Genomic DNA, 26,305 nt, shown 5'->3' on the forward strand with positions numbered 1-26,305 from the left:
GCACACTTCTTTCTGACAGAAGTCAGTAATTACATTCAAGAAATTACTCTAGTGGTTAAATCATTTTTTTTACTTCAAGGAAGAAATTTGGTGTATTGTGAACATGTATATCTTCACAAATTCACTTGTAAATTAAGTCAAAAAAGTATTTCAGACAGTAAATCAATAAATACATTCACATTTCTTTGAAAAAACAGTAATTGTGACAATTAGTCGTCATTATATCTAAACATAGGAATTAGCATTGACCAAACGTTGATAATTCAATTTGTCAAAAATATGTGTACAACGCGGTTTGGGACTAGCCCTTCCTTCATCAGGTACAATTTTCAAGCTTGGATTTTCTGAAAATAAATAAAGTAAAGTCGCATCAGACTTGTATTTAAATTTAAAGTATCAGATATATATATTAAGTTTTTTAGAAACAAAGAACTGACCTGTGTCTTTGCAATATCAACTGATGACTCGAAAGAATCCAGTGGGATCTAATGTTTAGTTGGGTTTTCAGAATTGCAGCAGTGTCTCGAGCTGATGCCTGATTAGAAAATATATTTGTGTCAAAACACTTTATCATGAGTCTGTATGTCAAAGAACCGTGAGTGGGACACAGTCGCTCTAGAAAAGCGCTGGGTCCCACTCAACGGTTCAGTCATCTATCTGGCAAAGATATATCATTTTGCTCACTGTCTTTACAGTGATGGTTTGTTCACTTGTGATGGTCACTTCCACTCACATCATTGTTTGCCACAGCCTTCTTTTGCAACTGGCAGTTTCGAAATAACAACTCTCCCTTATCAGTGATTGAGATCTACAAATAATTCACAAGAACTGTATCAGTGTAAGTATTTAGATCATAACCTTTTCCCTTTTGCATTAATTCACTGTGTCATGGCGGAGTACACTGTTTGTTTCGTTTCGCTTACTTGTGGCTCTGGATGCGCGGTGTCCGATTCCGGCTTCCGGACTTGATCAAGCCGTGCTCACATAAAAAATGTGAATGTATTTATTGATATACTGTCTTAAATACTTTTTTGACTTAATTTACAGGTGAATTTGTGAAGATATACATGTTCACATTATACCAAATTTCTTCCTTGAAGTAAAAAAATTATTTAACCACTAGAGTAATTTCTTGAAAGTAATTACTGACTTCTGTCAGAAATAAGTGTGCCCTGTGTTTGCCCACCAAGATAGTGGTGGACCTTCCTCTTTTTTCTATTGTATGTTGGTCTTGTAGCCGGGACCTACATAGAAGCACCTGAATTATATTATAGTATTTCAAAGTTAAACTTTCATTAAACTAATGGTATCCAATTAATCCAGTGTGCACCTCTACACTATATGTTGCACTGTTAAAAACCTTTGCATTTTTGCTATCATGCCTAGATTGCAATGTTCTCTGAAATGTATCTTTTGTGGGGCATGTTCTGGTCTGGCACCATTAACAGTACAGGCCAGCTTCTTGCTTCTCTTACATACTTCATGCAATTTCAAAATTGTGCATGCAGAACAATGTTCTCATCATAAGAAGCTATCGATATATAAAAAAGCTGAACCACACCCAAATAACTGTATGATTTATTTCTTGCAGGAGAACTTCGAAGATTAACGGTGTTGAATATGTGCCTTTTATGTCTGTTGATCTGAGGGAGCGGTTTGCATTTCCAGTGCCATTTTCGTAAGTATGCAGTAGTTCTCTTAGATATTTTAAGTGGTCTAATTGCCCGTGATAAGTAAAACAAAGCAGAACAAGAAGTTTACATTTTTTAATTTTTTTGTTAGAATGCTCAATACGGCCCTTGAGCAGAGTCTGTTCAGCTTAATTACATTTAAAAATACTTTATCCACAGGAGCAAGAAAGTACACACTTTATAAGATCTGATATGAACGATATGGCTGCATTATTACCACTTTTTATCGGTGCATTAAAGTGTAAAACGTGAGTCAAATCCCCAAAATCCAGCACCATGTGCAATATACAAAATACCTACTACTTATGGCCATCTAAACGGTGTAAAATATGAAAATGTAACATGCTCCAGTGGAGCGAGCTATGCAAATGAAGTGGCTTTGTCTAAATATTACATTTCCTCAACCTCCCTATCAACCACGTGTTTGTCAATATAAGATTCAGATATTTCCCAGTACACCATGAATTGATTCATCAGTCCCTCCTGAAAAAGAGTGTGCTTTTCTAGTTAGTATGTTTAACTAATTTTGTATACCATTATACTGGTCAAAGAAGGAAGTCTTTCCATCTTCTTGCTATTGTCACATGATTAATATCTGCTGAAAAATCCAGCCTCTGCCTGATGCACCCACCATCGGGGTATGCCAACCTGGATTAGACACCCAATAAAATTCCAGTCGAGGTAGGGGTTAACGAATTATGAATCATCTTGGATAGTTTACCAAATCCCTGATTCCATTAGGCCTGGCTATCTGGACATATAACAAATATATGAACATGATGGGCATCACTTTTCCTACACCGTGGGCAGCTGCAGCTATTCCTTATGGACCACTTGTTCATTTGAGCATGGGTGTACCACCACCACTCTATTTTTAATTGGTGGAGGAAGTGGTTAGCTGAAATTAGAAACTTCAATAGTGCATAAACTGCCTCTCATTAGAATCACAACCACGTACTCAACATCCTACACCCTTCTAGAATGTGTTCACAATACATCCAGTAGAATTATGAAATGAGCCCCTGTGCAGCATAGTTGTTGACAAAACCTGAGCAAGATTGGTGAAAGTGAGACATTTGAAAGGAAAATGCATACTCTACAAATACCTCAAAAAGGAATGTTCTTGCGGAAGATTAAAGCGATAGTTTAATTGATCGAACAAGACTAATGCACCTCCTTCAAATAATTGGCCCAGATAACATGGGTTAAACACATGCCACTGACAATTCCATCATTAAAATTGCCTGGCAGTCAAATGATCACACTGAGGGTACTCGCCAACAACCTTTGCCAATTTGAGGTACCGCCTCCACAAGTAGTGTTATTCCATAAACAAACATGTCTGGGGTCAATGGGAATTCCCTGAACCACCAACTCTCCTCCCATTGCGTGTATTGTCAACATTGCTCGTATGGCAACAAACTCATGGTGTGGCGCAAACTATGCCGTTGTCAGTGAAGGAAATAGTCATGTCCCTGCCCAACAAGTTAACTGGCGAACGTTCGGAATACAGTAGGGGCGCCTGTACCACTTCCCCCTCCGCCCCCCCCTAATTGATGTCACCCTCTTCAGTGTATTTATTTATTTAAAGCACAACCAGGACCGAAGGCATCCGGAATCGTGTATGGAACCGTGTAGACAGCCCCAGAGAAACCCTGTGTGGCAAGAGTTTTGCCTGAGAGCAGGAAATCCCCCTCACTGATGCATGATTCTGTGGCACCCGAGTTAACCATAAAAATAAAGTGTTTGTTTCCATCTCTGCGCCCACCAATTGTTCCTTGTCAGGGTCAACTGTCATGGATAGAACTGGGCACACAAGCGCTCTCTGTGAACTGTCCTAGTCTGGATAGGTGTTCCCTAGTTTGGAACGTGAACTGGTTTGTACCCATCACACTCTCCCCTCTGTATGGTGCTATGGTGCCATTCGGTACTTTGTTGGGTGTGTGCATATTGCTGCCTCCCTGCTGAGTCATAAACTGTTGTGGATACTGTTGCTGCTGGTTCTGTATCTTCGGTACCTGAGCCCCCGGGGGCCGGGTCGGAAGTTGTGTGCATGCCTGGTGTATTTCATAGGGGTTGGAGGGTATCCTCGATGTAGAAATCTGCGGGGTAGTGGGTGGTAGGTATTGTACATGTTATATCCGCCCCTTGTCTGTTTCTGCTCTCCTTTCAAAAGTGTCCCCACTTCTGCAATTCCAACACTGTGAGGAGCCCATGCACGCTCCCCTCAGCCCCATTCCTCCAAAACCCCCTTAACCTCCTCTAAACCCACCCCTCCCACGCTGCTGACCTCCTTGTTCCCACTGCTGGGTGGGGTACTGTTGTCCTCCTCCCCATTTCTCTTGTCCTCCTTCTGGCCATATTGCTGCCATCTGGACCTCTGCAGATCATTGTTCGGCCCCCTGCTACCTCTTTTTGTGCCAGTGCGGATACCGCCCCTTCTACAGTTATCTTAGCCAGCTTCTTCTGCACTAGTTTTGCCTCATTTGCCTGCAGCTGCTGGGCCACTTCCCTTTCGCGCTCCTTTATCCGATTGCAGTGGTGTATCATTATTTTCTGTATTTCACCCCACCCCTTCGCCTTGATGCCTATAATTTTGTCTAGGGCCTTTTGCACTTCCTTCAGTAAGCCCCATTTGATGACAAAATAGAAAAGACCGGTCCCAATCGTCCCCTGTCTCCGCTCTCCATATCTCCTGAATCTTAATGCAAATCAGGCGTGTTTGGGTAGGTGCACCGAAGCGTGCCCCACACCTGTGCCCTGATATTGTTGAAAGGTGCACCATCATACGCATCGTCATCTAACCTCACTGTTGGATACCCTGCTTTAATCCACACATCACCCGCTTGCTCTCCCACTATTGATAATAAGACTTTTCATGTCACCTATTGCAAGGTACAAGCCCCCTGTCTGTTTGTTAAACGCGTATATCCATTTCCCCGCTCGGGCTGTCAACAGCGGGAGTGCGTTCATCAAATTGTTTTTGCCCCTCTGTACCCACGCACATACTGCGCTCTAACCACACCTTTATGTATCAGGGGCATCTGTAAATCTGCGCCATTCCTTTCCCTTCTATCCTCTATCATGTTCCATAGATCTAGAATTTCTTTTCTTTTTTGCAGTTGTTTACCCTTGTATTTTGCTGTCATATGTTACAGAATTCCCTTATTATGGGTGCCCTGTTCTAGCCAGGAGTTAGGCATCCCCCACGTGTCTTTGTCGCCCATTGTTTGATACTTCTCAATCTTCTCCCGGTACAAGGGCAGGACCTTGCACATGTACTCTAAAGCTGTTTCCCCTCCTGTTGCTGCGCTGTATGTGCTGTAACTGTCAGGAATACGGGGTGCTTAGCTGGGGCAAGGTGGGTAAGAGCTTAGCAGGTTTTGTGTACATTACACAGAAGTATTCTTTAGCTTTAGCATTTTCCCCTAGCTAGCTTCTGTTAATTCACCTTCCTGCTTATTTCCTAGTTACTGCCTGCTCACTTCGGGGTCACTTCCTGCTGCCAGTAAGTAAGTGTGTTGACTATTTGTGCGCTCTAGTACTTGGGCGTGGCTGGCTATATAAGCCACGCCCCAAGGCCATCCATCGCTTCGTGTTGCCTCCTGTATGATGGGTAAGCAACACGCTCTTCGCGCTCCTGTCTCTAGAATCCTGTCCACATGCGCGCGGCCTCCCGCTTCGTTCAGACCAGCTTCAGACCCTTCGCTTCGGTTCTTCTTTGGAACGCTAACTGCTCTAGTCTTTAGATCTTCATTCGGGATCATCGCTCGAACGCCAAACAGCTCCGGTTCCACTGCGGGTCATCGCACGAACATCCAGCAGCTCCTGCAAAAAGAAAGAGACACGTTAGATGGCGCTCGCATAACGCAGCAAATCCGCGCATACTCGCCAACAGGTATCCTTCTACTCGTGCACGCTTCTCTTATCTCCTACACCTCAGGCAGCATCTGTGAAATGGAAAAGAACAGCTGAAAGCTCTCTCCGCAAACCCAAACATCTTCTAACGCTGCGGAATATGTGAATGACACTCACCTGGATAAGAGAACACCTCAACTCTAAAGACATTGCCTCCTGGCTCTGAAGACTCTTGCATAAACCAGTGGGCTAAGATTGCCAGTGAAGTAACTGGTTCTCCATGCATCCGTATTCGCTGTGAAGCCGGAAACTGCGATTGCTCACTGAACTTTGGCTCCCACAAACATTTGCCACTAATAACCCTCAAAAGAGGAGTCGGGTCTTCGACCCCAGAAGAATAGCGCCGCTGCTGAGAGCAGGATGGAGAATTCATCCAACTAATTCAAAAGATGAGCAGGAAAAGTAGAAAGCTATCCAAATCTCTACATAAGGGATAAGAGGGAGGGGGTCTCAAAGGTCAGTTAGCCCCATGTCTTAGTGTATTTATCCTTTCTATTGACAGGCATACCTTCCACATCAGGTTGGGGAAAGAGCACACGGGCGAAGAGGTCTAGACTCCATCGCTCCCGCAGAGATACAGGTGAGTGTGACAATAACGCACCTATGCGCCCCCTTAATCGTGTGCCGTGAAAGCTGCAAAAGATGCATTCAAAAAATCAAATTGTCTTTCCCTCCTTCATGTCAGCCCACGTTACTTTTCCTCCCCTCCCCTTCAAACACAGCCACTCTTGCACACTCACTCAACACAAACCACTATTTACAGGGCGCCCTTCCTTAGGCATCCACCTTACACAATCAAAACACAAACATAATAAACTAAAATAACAAGCTAAAACACCAACCACTACTGTTCCTGAGCCCACTAATTATGCAAGGCATCTATGTATTTTTCCTCTGTTACACAATGTAAGTGGTACCACCTTCTCCTATCACTCAGAGAGGCTCCCTAACACTCTGTTTTCCTTTCCATAATCTCCTTTAAAAAATGCAATAATAATAAAACGACACAAACCACTACCACACCTCACCAATGACCTTGTATTCCACATGCTCACAACCTCCCACACTTTTCCCATGTACCCTTTTCCCCACTTGTTACCACTTGCAAGAGTATACTCGCATGTGTGTGTTCACCCAAACTCCTCTGTCACGAGGGTTCCAACACCGGCTCGCTCTCTCTCCGGAGCCGCGTCCCGCTCCATAGGAGCAGACAGGAATTCTTCAAAGACGGCTCCTGTAAGCCATTCGATATTACACGTTTTGAGGACTGGTCGCTGTAGTTGGGCGTGACCCCTCTGGAGAAGTGGCCTGGAAGCATCTGCAGGCACCGGGGGTGGGGGTTCTCGTATCGCATCTGGATCACCAAATGAAGGCGCGCCCTTGTACGCCCAGACCAGATAAAATACAACACGCTAGGGATGAAAGCAAAAGATGCTCTTGCAAAGGTAACAGTGTTTATTTACATGAAACAGAAAAAACACCAGCAAAGAACTCTGCTGCACAAGAACATTCTGAGCTCTGTAAGCACGTGCAGTATCTTATAACTACAGACAGCGTCACTCATGACATCCTAATCTACAATACAATTCTACCATCCCTATTGGATGGGCACTACACATATAGGTCTGCTCCATATGGGATGCCAGGCCCATTGGTCCATCTTCATCTGTCCATCCTCATCCACGTGGGCACTGCTGGGCTCGTCATCCGTGGTGAGGCTGGTTTAACACTCATTGGCTACTCTGTTATGCACCATTACCTTATTGTTGAAAACACCTGCCACACACATCGATGGGCTGTGAAAGAGCTGAGGTTACACTAACTCATACACTTCACTCACTCACTGCAGCTCAGCAACTCAAAGGTCCTCCCCCCTAGTTTTGGGCTATAATTTAGTTGTTACTCTGCACCTCACTGCACAAATCGCGTGACCCATTTCTGAAGGCGCGATAGCCTTGCCTTCTGATCTTAGTCATCGATGAGGGGTGTAAAAGGTGTATGTTTGGTGGTCTCGGGATGAAAGCATTTCAAGGCTGTATTTCTCATATTGGGGTCATTGGGTGCAGGAAGCCTTGCTATCTATCTCACGGGATGGTACTTGCAAGAGGCGCTCTGCTCCCTTCTCCGTCATTGCAGGGCATATTCTTCCCTGTGTGCGAGGGCCTGTCATTCTTTGGAACAATAGAGGAGTACATGGGCTGTGTGGGACCTGGCCGGGGTGGTAGTACTCTTTGCGCTCATGCGAGGGAACTAATGTTCAAGCACCAAATACAGTTTGCTGCGCTTGGGCCTACATTCTAGGATGGCTGCCATTTGTCTAAGATGCCGTTTGCATTTCTGTTTCCTCTATAGTTCCTAATACATCTATTACAGCGATCGTTCGCCCCCTTTTGTGTGTACCCTAGTTCCTGAATGTGTCTTCTACTGTCTGTGCCTTATTTGGTATCCCTTTGAGGGTGGGGGTTCGGAAGACCCTGTCGCCTCCCCAACACTTCTATGATGGCAGCCGCTTGTCAAGATGGGGTTCAAACCCGCATCTACCATATAGCTTATAATGCATGCACTAAGGTCCCTGGATGTGCTCTATTAGCATCTAGTTCTGGTTTGGCTTTGCCTAGGGGGTGTGGGGAAGACCCTCTCTCCTTACCAACATTCCCCCCTTTCGTTAATCCTAAATTAACTAACTCCCCTGCAGTGTCGCTTGCTACTAAATTCAAATAAGTTTTTCTTCACCCTATCCACCCTTTCAGCTTCCAAGTATGCTGCCAACCCATCTTTTGGCACCCATGCTCTGAAAACATCTTGTAAACTTTCTCCAGACTGGGCATATTCTTCCGGGGTACATGTCATATAGATACACCCCCAATCCCCTGTTAAATCTACCCAGTGCTCCGTGTAATTCTCGGGGATCGGTGGGGGTGTGGTGATTGTGCCCCAGAGGTGTAAGGGATGGTATATGTCTATCATCCAGGGTTTGTTTGGGTACTTTGTTTTGTGGAACTGCAAAGTGCTTTGGGTGATTGAGACTATCATTATTGCGCTACTGGGCACTGATTTGGCACAACATCGGATTCCCATCTATCACGTGCAAATAATTACCCAAATAAACACGATGACGGGAATCTTCATGATTGCCCCCAGCCATAAAGGAGCCTGCCCCCAGCCATAAAGGAGCCCAAGAAAATGTCTGATCGAACCAGTCCTCATCTTGTATTCCAGTTTCTTTCTTCAGGCGCACTCCCAGGTTGTGCACAGCTTTGATTATATGCAACAGTGAACCATGTTCGGCATTTTCGGGAGGCACATATTTGCAACATGAGTCTCCTATCTTTTTTCACAAGCCTCCCTCCATGGCAGTCAGCATATCGAGGACATAGTGGTTCTCTATCGTCATCAGCCTCAAGGCGCGGAGTTCCACCTTTATGATGTTGAACCCCTGCTCAGTGTCGCTAGCCAGCTTGATCAGTTCCCAGCAGAAAATCTGCAGCCATTTAGCGTTGGCCGCAGCTTGCACACTGGGTAATAGCAATGAGGCAAAAAAGATCTCTGCTTTGGTTAAGAGTCAGTATTCATCTGGTATTTCTCCGAGCATGCTTGATGAGTCATTGTATAGACCATTCGATCTTTTCCTACTTCACAGAGTTACGCCTTTTTCTTTCGCTGGGAAGGTGTGGCACTCTGGTACTGGCAACAGGTTTTTTGTTTTTTCTTCAGGTGCTGGGAAGGGGCTGGGGGCAAAAGTCTCTACCGGCACCCATTGCAAATATACACCTGGGATTACAATCTGGGCTGAGTATAGTGTGGCCAGTGAACAATAGACCCTCGATGATGGTGGGAGGTGCAAGGACGCTTGTTGACCGCACACGCAGTAGTAATCCATCACTGTCGCTGTGGCTTTCTTGAGGTCAGGAATGAACAATGTCTTGTTGCAATGTTCATTGGCCCCTACAGATAATGTTTTGGCACTGTAAAAACAAAGTTAATATGATTCCTCTCTGTGTACTTTCACTGGTTTCTCCATTGCTTCAATCCATGTTAGCTTTATGATATGCTCAGTCCAGAATGGTGCGTACACTGCTTCCACCCAGGCCAAAACCCCTTCTTCGTATCCCACCAGACCCTCTGCCATTAATAATGATGATGGCCAGCAGGTAGCACCCAAAGGCAGCCACCCATACCCCAGATAAGGGCCACACCCTTCAACCTCGGGCAAACACAGATCCACACCCTGTACCGGCCAGACAGGGACACCATCACCCCCATAGTGGACCTGAGCCACGATGACCTTGTCGGCCTCATCCAGATCCATACTGCCACCCCCTACGCCCCTTTGCTCAAGGTAGTGTCTGTGCTACATTTACTTGCAACCGGCACCTCCCAACACACTGGGTTAACTGCATGGGCTAGCCCAACCTTGTTTTTCGAGGGTCCTTTTTCAGTTTCTGGATACCTTCCTGTGGCACGTGTCTGATCACATAGCCCTACCCAGAATACTTGACCAGGTTAATGCCACCAAAGTTGTATTCCATGCCCTAGCCGGCATGCCCAATGTGATTGGTGCGTTGGACTGCGCACGCTGAGCTGGTGGCCAGGCATACCATCGAGGCAGTCTACAGCAACTGTAAAGTTTACCACTCCCTCAATGTGCCGATGGTGTGTGATGCGCACCACCTCATCACCCATTGCTGTGCAAGATTTCCAGGATCAACATACGATTCTATGGTGCTGAGGAACTCCACACTGCCTGGGTTCATGGCACGTCACAGTGGAGAGCGGACATGGCTGTTGGCTGAGTGTAACTACCAAAGCAAGTGCATTGTGGAATTGGGGGCATAACTGACTCCAGTGCATGTGTGTAATGCAATGTCACACACAAATTGCATGCTTGAGTTGAATGGCATGACTCGCGTGTGCGAAATATCCAGACGGAGCATGCGCATGCATAATAGCAACACAGCTGGACTGGCACATAAAATGCACTACAGGTCCCATACTGTATCACACAAATGGCACAAACCCTTGCAAAAACACACTGAGCACAACCCCACTACCTGCAGCACAGACAAATCATTCCAATGCAGCCCACCTCACCACTCCTGGCGTACCCCACAGTAGGTAGTCAGTTCACCTGCCTGTTACAAGTGCACATACCCATATGCATGTGACCAGAACGGCAACAAAATAGTCAGACATATGAACGGATGGGTGATATGACCATCTTTCAGATGAAACGATCTGAACCAACCACTGCAGCAAGGAAAAGACTACACTGGTTACCAGTGGCAGCCCGTATCCAATTTAAGCTGATGTCCATATGCCATAAATGTATTTTTGGGAATGCTCCAGCTTACCTGAAAGATCAAGTAAACATCTATCACCCCCAAAAAAACCTGAGATCAGCTGAGGGTTCCCTTCTGAAACAACATCAGGCCAAACGTGCCCAGGGTCTTGGACGGGCTTTCCACGTTCGGGGGGCAAGGTCCTGGAATGCCTTACCTGTACACCTACTAAAAACCGTAAACCATCTCGAATTTAGAAAGCAGCTGAAAACAGTCCTTTTCAGTCAGTACGACTGATTCCTTCAGCAGTTTTGAACTAACTTCTTTTCTCTCTCTCGGCGCCTGGATGCACACGGGCTTTGGCGCTTTAAAAATAAAAATAACATAACATACGACATGCAAATGGAACCCAGATTGGCACATGCATTTGTCAACGTTGCAGTGGCGTAAGCATAGGGTCATAGGGCAAGGTGGGTGTGAATGGGCTATGGGAAAGTAACTGCAAACCACCCATCCACCTCGCATAGGGACAAAGGCCATTGGCTGCATGGCAATCATAATCCTGCCATCGCCTTCTCAATCAAATCCATTAATGGTACCTTTCTGTGTATACATAGACATTGATCATTTTGCATGATTCATAGATGATCATTAACCCCTCCCATGCAGCATATCATGATAATCCAAATGCAAGTATGACTGCACGCATGTAGTCATTCCCTAAATAAATGCGGATGCAATTCGTGCACGTAAACAAACGTTAATTCCTGTGACAGGGCTGCCTAACAGGTCTGCAGCAGCCAGCAGTGTCAGACCTGTCGGGCACACTGGCTGTGGCAGGCAGATTTGTATTTTGCCATCCGGAAACAAGTCTCCTGGCAATACCAACCTGCATACTTTGACGCAGACAAGCTAAATCAACAGTTTGACTGTGGCATTCAATTGACATTGATGAATGCCGACCAAAAGCCGCCAGGCGATGAATCTGTGATCAAACTATCGCTACAATTCAGACACTGCAATTTCCATTGACAATGCGCATGGTACAAGGGTCATCTGTGACATATGTACATCTTGTGTCAATTGCATGTAATAACTTGCATATGTACACGTCCAATATACCGACTGTACCAACAGGGGTGGTCAGTCATAATGGCGGAAAAAAAAATGTCGAATGACAAAAATGTCGAAAAAAAAAATGTGAAAAAAAAGTCAAATCTATTCTTTTTATATTTATATGTATTTTTTGGTTTTGGTAAGTATAAAAATTGGGTAAAATACAAAAAAAGGGGGGTTGAAGGGGGGAACCCCCCCATTTGAAAAAAAACATATTGAAAAAAAATGCGACTTTTTTTTTCGACATTTTTTTTTCTACATTATGACTTTCGACATTTTTGTTTTCGACATTATGACTATAAACCACCAACAGGATACTGGCACCACAATGATTGCGCCCCCTTTCTGTCCCTCCCGTGCAGGTGATGCTGGATACCCCTTGATGCCATAGCTGATAACCCCTGTGAGGCAACCACAGAACCAGCACGAGTAGCTATACAACTGCGCTTACATCAGGACACGGTGCACAATTGAGCAGACATTTGGCTTGTTAAAGGCAAGGTTCCTCTGCCTGAGCAGATCGGGGGGGGGAGTACACTGATGTACAGCCCCGTGAAGGTGGGCAAGATAGTCTTGGCCTGTGCCATGTTGCACAGCATGTGTATCGGGTGCAACTTCCCACTCCTCCCGGATATGCACCCGCCTGAGGTGGAGGATGAGAATGATGGTGATGATGAACTGCCATTGGCACATCAAAGGGATGCCATAGATGGCCGTGATTCACGCGATACACCGATTAACCACTATTTCTGAGCACACAAGCACTTGGCCTAGGCCAGCTAATGCACTCGGCACTGTACAGGAAATTAAACACTCACTCACAGTATAAATGAATGTCCAGTCATGATTTCTATGCAACACCAAGTGTAATGTAATGAAGGAAATGAAAAATAAATATGGAACTACATCCACCACCCAAACAGTCCCTCCCCACTCACCCTCCTCAACTATCACTCCCCCATCGCAAATATCCCTCCACAACTCGTGTCCCGTCCTCCATGTAGTCCCTGCCAAAGACACATCCAGGGCACATGTTTGTTGTCGGCCTATTTGCGTTCCCGCTTGCCATCTGGTGTGTGACTGTGTGGCGTGGATGACAGGCGCATCGACCGATTCCTTGAGCTGCTGGGCACTGATCTTGGGGGCGTGGAAGGCATGTGTCTGCTCAGTGGGATGCCTCTCCAGGAACACCTGAAGTCACACTGCCATGGTCTCAGCAATGGAGGATATTATACTATTCCTGTCCTGTACCCTCCTGGTCATTAGTCATTCGGACAATGGCAGTTCTGGCACGTCCAAGGGCCGTGCATCAACTGTGCCTCTTGGAGGTGCTGCTGCACTATGGCATTTAAGGCAACCTGCTGTTCCTCAATACGGCGTAGTCGGCCATCCATTTCCCTAGCACTGGGGAAGGGCGGGCGTTGTGGGCTCATAAGGGTTATTGGGCTAGATTCTGCAGGCTCGTAGCTCCTGTGGTCTCTGGTCTCCCCTGTGTTGTTTCCAGCATTGTCAGGTATATCCTCAGCACTTGATCCATGCCCACATGCATATGGCTACTTTGATGGTCGTTGGAGCTGCCTGCATGGGCGCATCAGTGGTGACTGTGGCCGTTGGGGCTGCCTGCATGGGCGCAGCAGTGGTGACTGTAGCAGTTGGGGCTGCAGTGTCCTGGGTGGCAGTAGTCCATGCTGTCCTGTGGCGGCAGCCTCTGGTGCCCCTTTAGGTGCTTGCATGGCCTACTTCACAGTCAGATGATGTGCCTGAGGAAGTCAGAAAGGCATGTTATCAGTGAGCAGTGTGGATTCAGGAAGCACAGATACACGCATTATGTTAGTCGTGGCCGTGCTGTGTCGGGGACATGTCATGGTACGTGTTATGCATACTGAGCTGCAGGATGTGTGATGTGTGTACATGGTAGACTACTGCACTCAGGATACTGTTGTGGTGTACTGCCACTTGCTGTGTACAGTGTTGGGGGTGGGAGAGTGGGATGGCTGTTCCGCTATGGGATGCTGGTGTCGATAGGGGGGGTGATATGGATGGGGCAAGCATGGGCTTGCTGCCTGGAACAGTTATAGGGCCAATATGTGCATTTGTGATCTGGGGTCGGGCTGGCTGGGACGAGGGGAATCCATGTCATTGACTGTGTGCGTGGAAATGGGGTTCAGCACTGCTGTGTTTTGGTGCCAGTGGAAGCACGGCAGCCACACATGCAGTACAATGTGGCAGAGTGATGTGTGTCTGTGTGGGAGCAGATGCTTGAACAGTTGGCAGTACAAAGTGCCAGTGCGGTGTTCAACAAGTATTTCAGGCATGGGTCATTGTTAGGTGGCCAGGGTGTATGTCCATAAATGCACCATGGATGTTGGTTCTTGGGGTGGTTGGGGCTAGGTGTGCATGCAGGCTGTTTTTGGGGGTGTGGATGGTGCAATTCCCATTTCAGTGATATGTTGGTACAGTGGTATGAGTAGGGTGGCCAGGGATGTTGATTATAACTTTGGGGTTATGTGTACTCGTCAGCCTCGTCGGGTGTCCCGGCTCCGGCCTCCGCAGCACCAACCCCTTCTATTGACTCCAGGTGCAGCACACTGCTGGCGCTGGTCATTGCGGAATAGCTCCCCTGCATGCTGGACAATGAGGGGGGTTTGAGGGGGAGGGGCAGGTTGAGAGAGTGGGAGGGTGAGGGAAAGGGAGGGAGAGGGACGGGGAGAGGGAGGGAGCAGGGGAGAGGAAGATAGAGGGAGAGAGAGACCCATTCCCTATGTAAAAGTGACTTCCTGTAGCAATTGTGCATATGCACAGTTCTTGGATGGGGGCGGGGCTACTGCTGGCAGTGAGAACGATCATGAGGTAGATGCCCACTCTCAGTGTCTCAAAAGTGCTGGTGCTGCGTCCGAAGGCATTTCTCAAATGTCTGAGAGGTGAATCCAATACCGCAGCCCTTTCACCTTTACTGCGAGGGGAGTTGAAAAGATAACCTCAAACGGTCCATTAAATCTGGGGTTAATCCACCTGCGGACAAAGGACCGGTCATGACATGGTTTCCTGGCAGCAGCTGTTGAGTGGTTGAAGAGTCAGTCGTACAGTCAGTTGTGGTGCCTGGCACGTCTTCAAATCTGGCCAGTGCAATCTGTCGTGACATAAATTTGAGTGCTCGTATTAGTGTTGTCAAATAGTCTTTGAACTCGTCTCCTAAAACAGCTGCTGCCCTATGTGCATTTTACCTCATGGGGTGATAAATGATGGTCCTTGCTGGGCTGCATGCGCAAACTGAACTGTGCCAATGGTAAGCAACAAACCCACTTTTTCTTCGCTGTGGTGCAAAGCTTAGACAACTTACTATTGAGGAGTCTGTTCATCCTCTCCACAATCCTGTTGCCCTTTGGGTGGTCAATTGTACACATCCAGTGTTTAATGCCAAGTAGTGCAGTAATCTCTTTAAACAACTCATTAAAAAAGTGTGTGCCATTATCTGACCCTAACACATCACACACACGCCATCGGGGGAACACTTCGCGGACCAGAAATGGTCTACACATTTGGCATCCGGATGTGCACAAGGACCAGCCTCCACCCATCGTGAGAAGGGGCAGACGACAACTATCAGGTACCGGACCCGCTGTACCTCTCGCACATATATCTGCATAGTTGATAGGCAACTCGCGGAATGGTCCAATAGGCCGGGGCAATGTACCCCTCAGTGTCCTTAATGCCATCCATGTACTGAAACTCTGACATGTGGTGCACCTAATGACCATGCTCGTTAAATGCTCCTGGATGTTTGGAATTAACCAATCCTCTTGTATGTCAGTGGTGATGTGTTGCTTTGAAATATGTGAAGTGTGATGCAGTTGATCAAATGCTATTATCAACAATTTGTGGGGCATTACTGCCTTCCCTGTACACTCCTGCCTACACAATAAGTCAGTAGGTGACTGCGTGCATCCTCTTTTTACCCACCATTAGTTCTTCTTTGTTAAAAGAAAATGAAACCAGTTTGTGCGCCCAATGCCTTATCTCTTTATAGTATTCTATGAATGAAGAGAGGAACTCTTGTTTGCTGAATAGTACAAATGATATTTTAATTGTTTCTTTTCCAATGCTTTGGGCTGTTAATAATTTCAAACTTTTAGTGCACAGCTTAGTTCAAACCCTCTAATAATTTCAAACTTTTAGTGCACAGCTTAATTCAAACCCTTGACACATGTTTCACTGTCTTTTAAACATTTCAGACAGTTTTTCAAGAGGGATTTTTTTGTGACTTCAATTTAGTTGCGGCTTTACTTTGCTTCTGAATTTTTCTGCTGTTGGCATTTTATGACCAAAGGATTCGTGCCTCTGTGTTTGTATCTCCCGCTTTTTGCCTCACAGTGTGATATGTTTGAGCACAATCTTAATTTAGCTTTTTTCCTTTTTCTATCCTTCCGGGTGGATGCGCGGCCTGTCTTTTTTCCATTTCCGTGCTGGGGCATCGCTTGTGGGTACTGTTGTTGTGGTTGCTGAAGAAGCGCTCCTTCGGGCTGGGGCGGGAACTGTGTATGCTTGGTGTATTTCATTGGGTAAGGATGTCATTCTTGGTGTCTGCATCTGTTTTGTACTCTGGGGTGGCGGGTGGTAGGTGTTGGATGCATTATACCCAGGCCCTGGCCTGCTCCTTCTTTCTCTCAAAAAAATGCCCTCACTTCCTGCAGTTTGAGGACCCCATGCTCTGCCCCCTTGGTCCTATGACTCCAAAGCCCCCCCTTCCGCGCTGCCAACCTCTTTGCTGCCATTCGTGGGTGGGGTACTGCTGTCCGCCTCCCCACTGCCTTGTCCTCCTCGCCAAAACGCTGCCATTCAAACATCTGTGTGCTCCCCGTCCCTGCTGTCCGCGCTGGAGTGGACACTGCCCTTCTACGGGGATCTATGTGATTATTGCGATGGCCGAAAATGCAGACTTTTTTTAACACTTTACACCACATATATATGCGTGGGGAGACCCCACATATTAATATTATACTGTAACCCCCCCCACATATATATGTGGTGTAAAGAGTGGTTAAAAAAAAAGTCAGCATTTTCGGCCGTCGCAATTCCCAGGTTGACATTTTTGTACGATTCCTTCTACAGCTATCTTTGCCAGCTTCCTCTGTACCAATTGTGCTTCCTTTGCCTATAGCTGCTGTGTAGTTTCCTTTTCTCGTTCCCTTATTCGTTTGCAGTTGTGTATTCAGTGCCCGCTATCTTGTCTTATACCTTCTGCACCTCTTTTTGTAATCCCCTTTTGATGACAAAATAGAAAAGGGAAATTGATTGGTTCCCCATCTATGCTCTCCACATCTCCTGAACCTTAATAATGTACTGCGCAGGATCTTCATCGCCCATGGTGTTTTGCATAAGCGACTGTAAGTCGGTGGTGTCGGGGTATGTGCGTCAATTTGCGCTCCACACCGGCGCACTAATGTTGAATGGTGCGCCATCATGCTCATTGTTGTTTAACCTGACTCTGGGGTATCCTGCGTTAACCCATATGTCCCCAGCCTGCTCCCCCACCATCGCCCCCAATAAAATGTTTGTCGCCCTCGGCAAGGGGCAACCTGCAGTCTGTATCCACTTCCCTGCCCCTGCTATTAACGATGGGAGCGCCATGATCAAACCTTTCTTGTCCATCTGTGCCCAGGACACATACTGTGCTATACCACCTTTCTCCCTTCTGTTCACCTTCTTCACCCTCATCCCACAAACTCTCCATTCGAGGTGTTCTTTGCGGCACCTGTTGTGCTTCCTATTCACTGTCGTCCTCAAATTCATCTACTGTACTCCACCCATCCTCACCCTTATTGCCACCTAGTCCCCTGTCAAATCTAACAATTCAATTCCGTACCCTGTGCTATGTACTATTCTGTCTTCTCTATATGCACGTGCTGTCTAATCTGAACAAAATGTCCCCCGCTCTCCATTCATATACGCTGCTCCCTTTTGCCTCACTCTGTGCTATTCGCAGCCGCTCTAGTTCTGTTCACGCTGACTCATGCACCTCTTCTAACTCTTTCTGTCCTGTGCACTCTTGTGGTGGAGCTGTTGCTAAAATGGGGGTATATGAGGGCGGTAGTACCGTGGCCCATGTGGATACATGGGTTGGTTTACTATATCCCGTTGCTGGGAGCGCTACTAACGGATATACCCCCTTGTATTCTGGTCTTGTCCCACCCACGTTTGCCTGCTTGCCCCCGTCATGTGTCCGATGCCCCTCCCTCATTAGAGTTTCCCATATCCTCAATCATCTTCCATAAATCCAGAAATTTCTTTCTGTTCTGAAACTGTTTTCCTTTATATTTCACTGCTAAAATCTTAGTCATGTGCTCCCGTATTCCCTTATTATGGGGGCCTTGCTCTGGCCAGGAACTTGGCATCCCTCCCCCTCTTGTTTATGTCACGCACTGTTTATAATACTTCTCGATCTTCACCCGGTACAAGCGCAGGGCCTTGTAAATATACTCTAAAGGCATCTCCCCTCTCATTGCAGCGATATGAGCTATAAGGCATCCATACGCTCCTAGTTGCGTGCTGCACACGCTGCAAAAATCACAACCAAAAATCTATATTGTTCCACCCCTCCCTATCAGCCCTCGTTACCTTACCTAACCCTCACACACTGTTGTATACACAATGCCCCTTCTCGGACCTCCGCCTTGCACAATAAAAAACACGAAAACAATAGGCTAAAATAACAACTACTACTATTCACAAGCCCACTAATTATGCAGGGTTCCTATTTTCTCTTCTTATGTTACACGATAAAAGTGGTAGCAGCATCTCCCCTTCTCGGGGAGGCTCCCTACACTTTTCCCGTAATATACTCTTTATAACTTCAATAATAATAAAAAATACACACACCCACACTACGCAGCCGACCTCATTCTTCACAACCCACACTCTTTCCCAAATACACTTCCCTCTACTTGTTATCCCTTGCAAGGATATACTCCCAAAAGCGCGTTCACCCGAAATCCTCCGGCACAGGGTTCCAGCACCAGCCTGGACTCTCTCCGGAGCCACGCCCGCTTCAAAGAACAGACAGGAATTCTGCAAAGATGGCACATGTAAACCTCTGTGACATGTGTTTTTTGGGACTGGTCGCTGCTGGTGGACGTCTGGGTCACCAATTAAAGGTACGCTCCTGCACGCTCACACCAGAAAAAATACAGCCCCTAGGGGAAAAAGGCCCAAGACACTCTTGCAAGGATAACAAGTATTTATTTCTACAGAAATAGGAATGTATCCGGAAAGAACTCTACTGCCACTGAACACTCTGAGGTCCGCTGGCATGTGCGGTACGTTATAAGCGCAACAAACGTCATTAATGACGTATTATACAGCACACTGCAATAATGATTGGCGTTGGCCTATAGATGTAGGGCCTGCTCCATATGGCATGCCAGGCCATTGGCCCATCTTCATCTGTCCATCTGTTCATGTGAGTACTGCTGGGCACATCATCTGTGGTGAGCTGACCTAACAATTAGTTACTCTAACACACAATGTTATTCTTACGATTATGACAATGCACCTGGCAGATACAGTGGTGGGCTTGGGGGGAGAACCGAGACCACACTAACTCGCACACAATTCATTCTTTCCAAGACAGATCCGCAACTCCCAAGGTCCGCCCCCTTAGGTATGAGCTATAATTCTGATGCCACCCTTCACTTCGCTGCAAAAATCACGTGACCCATTCTTGATGGCGCATTAGCCTTGCCTTCTGATCTTCGTGACCGATCGAAGGGTGTAACAGTTTTATAGTTGGTGGTCTGGGTTTGGATGGTACTGTAGCATGCAGGGGTCACAGGATGAAAGCATGGCACGCTATATTTCTCATGTGGGGCTCTTTGGGGGGGGGGCAAGGCCTTGCTACCTGCTTCGTGGGATGGGATTATAGGGAAGGCATGGTATCACAAGTATGATACTGACACAAGGGATACAATTTGTAAAACCTTTATTGAAAATGGATCGGAGAAACTCCTATGTCGCCCTATAACTAATATGGGAGTAGCCCCGACCATCAAACAATGAACAAAACGGTCCTAGTAGAGTTCGTCAAATCAAAATGGCCTATGCTAACAAAACCTATTGCCTGCCCTATCTCTTGTACAAAAGTGTAAAACGGAGAAATATATGCAAAGGAAAAATCAGTATTCAAAAGAATAAAGGTGGTAGAACCAGCTCTCCTCCTCACATTAAGCTTCACGGAGTAAAGCTGTCCTTGAAGCAGGATGACACACTCTGGCTCTGTCTCTGTCACTCTAGCAGTTCCGAACCGTGGATTGAGGCCCGCCTGGCCTTCCACGTTAAAGTCTTTCTTGCCTTTCAGAATTGTATTCCGTTCATAAAGGTGCTCCTCTGCCGGGCTCAGACCTCTCATCACAATTCAACACAAACTTGCTGGGGCTCCCTTCCCCAAGCCTATTGTACTTCGGGTCTCCCTCAATCGGGTTCGGTTCCCTTTCCATGTCGACGACTTTCAAATGTGCGTGGCTCTCTTTACAGACCACTTGCAGGACGGAAATGCCACAAAAAGATGGAAATTAAAAGACCAAATGGCATATTTGATCGAATTTAGGCTGTACGAAAAGTTTGTACAACCAAAAAATCAATCAAATATATAGCAAACAAGGGGAACGGGGGTTGCAGGCATGTCCCCTGCTCCCCTTGTTCGCTATAATGGGGCTGTTGGTTGCGGGGGTGTCCCCTGCGTTAATCAATAAAAATATATTTTTTAAAAAAAAGAAAGTAAAGGAAGCTGCAACGCTGGTTCCCAAGCATGTAAGTGCAGAGTTCCAGTGTCGCAGGGAGTCGGGGGTGTCGGCGGCAGCAACCACATAGGTGTGCCTCAAATAGGTAAGATGGGGGTGGGTGTATTCCTAATGTATGGGTTGTTTGACCGTAGCGGTCAAGTTAGCTACGATCTATTCGGCCGCATACCTTTCCGTTACGGGCAAACAACCCAAATCCTTGCAGGACCACTTTGACTCCAAGTTCACGTTCACTCTCATTACAATTCAATTTTGCTGTTCGTTCGCTTTATAGCTTCAAAGTATGTACCTTTCAAAGCGACTTTCGAATGGGCTACTTCCTTTCGCCGGACCACTCCGTTACTTAGTATTGCTGATCTCACAGTGCCTTTTACTTCAAAGTTCATTCACATGTTCGCCTTTCTTCACGTCTCATCCACACGCATGCAGCCTTCACTTGTGATCTTCATTCGCTTTAACACACACTAGTCTATCAGGTCGCTTGCCAACTCCCGGCTGTGTGCGCTTCTTTCTTGTTTTGCTTTTTCCAATTTACGAGTCAAGATTCGTATCACAGGCTTGGCCTCGCCTTCCTAACTCTGCCTTTCACCTGGGAGGGCCGCTGGCGTCCCTGAAACACAATGCAATCTTCACTTGTGGGATCTGGCCTTCTCCACGCGCTTCCTGCAGTCAGTCGGCGGCAACGATCTCCAGTAGGGAACCATTGGGGTTTTCGGCCTGCTGCTCTCGTCCCTCTGTTAGTTGCTCTGCTCTACTGTGTGCCTTCATCCCGGAAGTTCTGCTCGTACTCGTGTTCCGCCTCGCTCAGAGTGTCTTTAGGTGTCGCCTTTTATTCGTGTCAGGAGAGCTAACTGGTATAATGTGTATGGACTTAGTGTATACTGCCTGACTTTGCCTGACCCGCTTAACAGGATATGTCCAGTATGATGGGACTCTGTCACCCTCTTCATCGGCCCAGTGTTTGTGTAAACAGAGGCGGGAGAGTTGGGACTTCGTAAATTCCTAGAAAATAGGATGGGGTAGATTCATAAAAAAGGGGGGAATACTGCATCTAACCATCTGCTGTTTCACCCCCACTCCCGGAAGAAACCTCACCCAGGTGATCCTCCTGCACCGGTTGACTCCCAGGGTCAGGATCCAAAGGCGATGGCTGTGCCCTTGCTACCTGAGAGGGAGATCCCTGGGGACTAGAGGGTGAGGCACCCTTTGGTTTTTCACAGTACTGCCAAGAGGCGCTTTGCTCCCTTCTCATGACCTTGCAGGGCGCATTCTTCCCAGGTCGCGAGAGCCTGTAACTCTCCGAACAATGGAGGAGGTTGTGGATGTCGGAGACCTGGCCAGGTTGGGGGTGGTGCTCGTGCTCTTTCAAGGGGCCTAAAACTAATGCACAAAGTTTTGTTCGCCACGCTTGGGTCTAACTTCTAAGATGGCAGCTGCTTGCCAAGATGGCGTTCACAATCCGCATATAGCTTATAATGCATGCACTGAGGTGATCGCGCCCCCCCTTTTTTGTGCACTACCTTCCCCCCCTGCTCCCTGGATGTGCTCTATTAGCGTCTAGTTTTGCTGCGGTATCTCCTAGGCGGGTGGGAAGACCCTCTGCTTCCCAACACTTCTCTGTGCCTCCTTACGCGCCTCTCTACTTGCCCCCTTTAGTGGAGTGCTCTCACCCTGGCAATCAAAACTGTTCCATCTATTGATTGATCAAGAACAGGCTCAAGCTTTACTTGCTTGCTAGTGAAGGTGCATCTCTAACCCTCAGTATATTAATTCTCTATCACCCAGCCTGCCTTTGCTAACATTGTCACCTGTGTTTGTAACTATGCAAGTTATTACTATGCAATTACTGGCTCTGAGCCCTCAATGTCCATCTTATTTATGTTCTGTACCTCTGGTGCATGTTACTTTACATTACCCTTTCACTACCTGGCTACATTTATTCAGGCAACCTTTGTAGTCTGTGAAGTCATCCTACCCAGGGACTGCCTCTGCAAACAAGTAATGTAGTCTGTCTTTTTAGACCCAACTGCCTTACTTCCTTCCTACCTAACAAATAAATACAATAAAAAAATCAATACATAAATATCAGTATGCAGGAAGCATGTTTCCACATCCTGTTGCACAGGAAGCCGTTGTTTCATCCTAGGTGCTAACAATTATTCGTATGAAGATTTTCTATGGTTTTAGGCAGATCAATGCTTAGTGTTAGGCAGGGTAGCCCCCCTCTTAAGTTATTCCTGACTCTCACCATTGAAGTATGACTGAACAGTCCAGGCTTAACTCTCAGGAGGGGCGAGATGGGATAGTAAACTACTTAATAAATAATAAGCCTTTTATACAAGGTTTTGCATAAAAAGAACCAGATTATTAGAGGTAAATACACATTTTCAATAGTTTGCGAGATTATTTAGAACGTTTGTCCCTATAATCTAAGTGGACAAAGTCAATTTTTAGCTCCCAGTTATAGGTAAAAATTGCTAAAGATTTTATGCGGTTCCTATGGGAGGTGCACGGAAGGCACACTTTACACTGTAGATGATCAGGGACCCCAACAGAGGACATCCTGTTGCAGAGCGACTCCACAATTCAGCTACAGGTACTGTAGCAGTATTCCAGAGAAAGATCTGCAGGGGAGGTGCCTAGGTGCTCAAGAACATAACCAGTGTCTGGGCAGGAGCCAAAAGGCCTCAAATATATAGACCTTCCACGGACTACAACTTCTTCTTGAAAATCCTAGACTAACTAACTACCCGTCAGATTCAGACTTGCATTGAACCCATGAACATTCTACATCCGAGGCAGTCTGGTTTTCGCCCTGCGTATAGCACAGATCCAGCCATCATTGATCTTCAGCGCCAGGTGCTAAGCATTATGGATAGGTGTGGCTCGGAAGTGGCTGTTGTGCTGGGGAGAACGCTCTGTGACTTCTGGACTCCTGTTTTCAGTTTCTGTGCTCGTGCTGGTATGCACTCTAACATCCACCAAACTCCTTCTGTGGACATATATGGACTATCTAATATAATTATCAGTGCTAACACTGAATTATAGTAGCTAAATATCACTTTTATTCCACTTTTTTTCACTTTTAGATTTTGGCTACGCCCCCTCTTCACGAGTCTTCAAAATTCGCCATTCGCACGCTGCTGCGTGCGCGCTCCGGGAAGTGGCTCGAAAGTGGCTGTTGTGCTGTTTGGCTGCTTTGCAAGCGCCACAGCACTTGGCCTAAGGCTCTGTTATCTCTCCCCCCGTGTTGTTACGGCTATGATTGAACATCGTAGGCATTTTATGACCGTAGCAGCTTTGGGGTGAGTCCATAGTGGTTGGAAATTCAATGTTAACATAATACATTTCATATGTCCTATTGTTTGCATTATTGCCTGTTTTAATCGTCGCGGTTATCATGAAAACCTGCTATTTTAGATTTTTTCTTTGATTACTGTGTCTTGCGGAAGGGACTCAATTTTAATGTATTTTAAGTATTTTATTTTTGTATTTTTGTTTTTGAATACTGTGATTTGTGATTTGATTTTTGGGCTCTGTGCCCTGAGCTCAGTGTGCTCTGTGTGGTCAGTGTGTTTTGAGATAGGTGTGCTTTTAGCCAGTGACACATATTAACGTTCTGTTCAAGTCGTTTAACTTTGCATCTGCATTGTTCCTCTTTCTCTTTTTCTTGTCCTGTAATTGGATTGATATAGGATTGTATTTGTGCCTGCTAGCTATTGTTGTGCGCCATACTGGTACACAGGAATGGATGACTATGATAGTGAAATTGCTATGCACAAAAATGTGCGCAATAGGTGCGTATGTGTTCCGAAAATTATCACACGCCCTAAAAAAGGTGTTGTTCAGGGTAATCCTATTACTGATTATTTTGCAAAAACTCCAACCACTATCCCTTTCATAAAGACACAGCATGTGCCCAGTGATAAGGAACTCCGAAATATGGCATCTGTTGACCTAGTTTCTGACCTGGCAAGCGACCTTGGATGTGTGAGTGCCAAGCTCCTTTGTGATGTCTTTGGTGCCCACCCGAATACCAATTGTGAGGATCTATCTGAGGCTAAGGGCTGTAACAATAATGCCACTCCCAGTGTCATCCCTAGTCACTTGGACCGCAATGCTGATGATTTTGTGCCTAATATCGCCAGCACCATTAACTCTACTATTGCAACGCTTGGGGCCCCGAGTATTAGTGGCTTACCAGCCAATGGTAGTACTAACGCTATCGTTCATAGGGAGAATACTAATAATGGTAAGAGCAATATTGATATATCCATCTCCGAGCTTGAAGAACTGGATATTGAGTACATGGGCATTGATCCTGAAATTTCTTTAGCTGAGGTCACTCCTACCGCAATGTTCTATACTCCGCCAACTAAGATGGCATTATCATTGGGACCTGATAATCTTATTGCTCCCAATGGCAATCCCGTATTGAAGAATGATGGCGGCTGTGATGTTGAGATCCCATCTATATTTTGTTTTAGCACTATGTCATCACCTAAAGAAAACCACTGCTCTTCTCAAAATGTTATTACTGACTATGGTGAAGGTTCACGTGTAAATGATGTAGATTCAAGTATGAATTCAGATGAAATGTTTAATGCCATTAAAAATGTTCTCGCAATGTTGCTTGAAAAATGTGCACACTTAGAAACTAAAATTGACGTCCAATCACTATTATTTCACTACTCATTGAAAGAGCATCGTTGTGAAGTGTGTGCAAGTAAGCAAAGTACTTCTCCCACAAAAACCCTGCCTGAAGTTAAAGTTAAGAGAAACCTTAAAGGTCAAGGTGGGACTGTAGCAAAAAAGACTACCCTGGTCAAAAGGAAACCTAGTACCGTCCACCAGGCCATTATGTACAGTAAGCGTATTGTTAAAAAGCACAAATGCCAAGCCATCGGATCACCTGATGGACTTTCGAATGCCATCCCTGTGATTGGGTCAGAAGTCCCATTGTAGAAGAAGCAGTGAATATCGGTGACCAAGTAATTGATATCACTCGGGTCAATGAGTTGCCCTCCAATAATATCCAGACTGTTCCAAAATCTAATTGTGTGCTGGTAGAATCCTTGCAGTCTTCTGTAATGGCAATTGAGCCATTAACAAGGCCGTCGAAGGCAACAGGACCTACCAATATGCCCGTGATATCTAATCAATCCGCATTACCTGATGCCTAGGTTTTAAAAAACACTGCAAATGCCTCTTCATCCGATGCAAACGTTGGCAGTGCTGGGAATAGCACTGGAAGGCTATCAGCTCTTCAAATTACGTTAGTTCATTTGGAAAAGTGCCCTTCCCCTCTGAACCATGCTGCGGTACTGAGCTTATTCAAAACCATTGTTCCATTAAGGGTAATCCCCTCCAGTGATATCCGTATGCTTGATCAACTTGAGCATCCGAATTAATTCATTACTAATGTGTGTTTTGAAGCTGAAGCTACTCTGAACTATATCATGGGTTTCGAAGTCGAGCTATTGCGTCTTGTCTATGCTATTTATAAAGA

The 26,305-nt window shown here is 46.1% G+C and overlaps 1 protein-coding gene across 2 annotated transcripts in view; it reads left to right on the forward strand.

The window, feature by feature from the left end:
* Positions 1 to 26,305, forward strand: part of CAPN7 (calpain 7) — a 578,129-nt gene that overhangs the window by 85,420 nt on the left and 466,404 nt on the right. For both annotated transcript variants that reach the window (XM_069648744.1, XM_069648743.1), the window contains exon 6: positions 1,592 to 1,678. In XM_069648744.1, coding sequence (XP_069504845.1) covers positions 1,592 to 1,678 — 87 coding nt within the window. The remainder of the gene's footprint in view (positions 1 to 1,591; positions 1,679 to 26,305) is intronic.

The sequence above is a fragment of the Ambystoma mexicanum genome, chromosome 2q (genome assembly GCF_040938575.1).
Source record: "Ambystoma mexicanum isolate Mex_15411 chromosome 2q, UKY_AmexF1_1, whole genome shotgun sequence".
NCBI classification, from domain to species: domain Eukaryota; kingdom Metazoa; phylum Chordata; class Amphibia; order Caudata; family Ambystomatidae; genus Ambystoma; species Ambystoma mexicanum.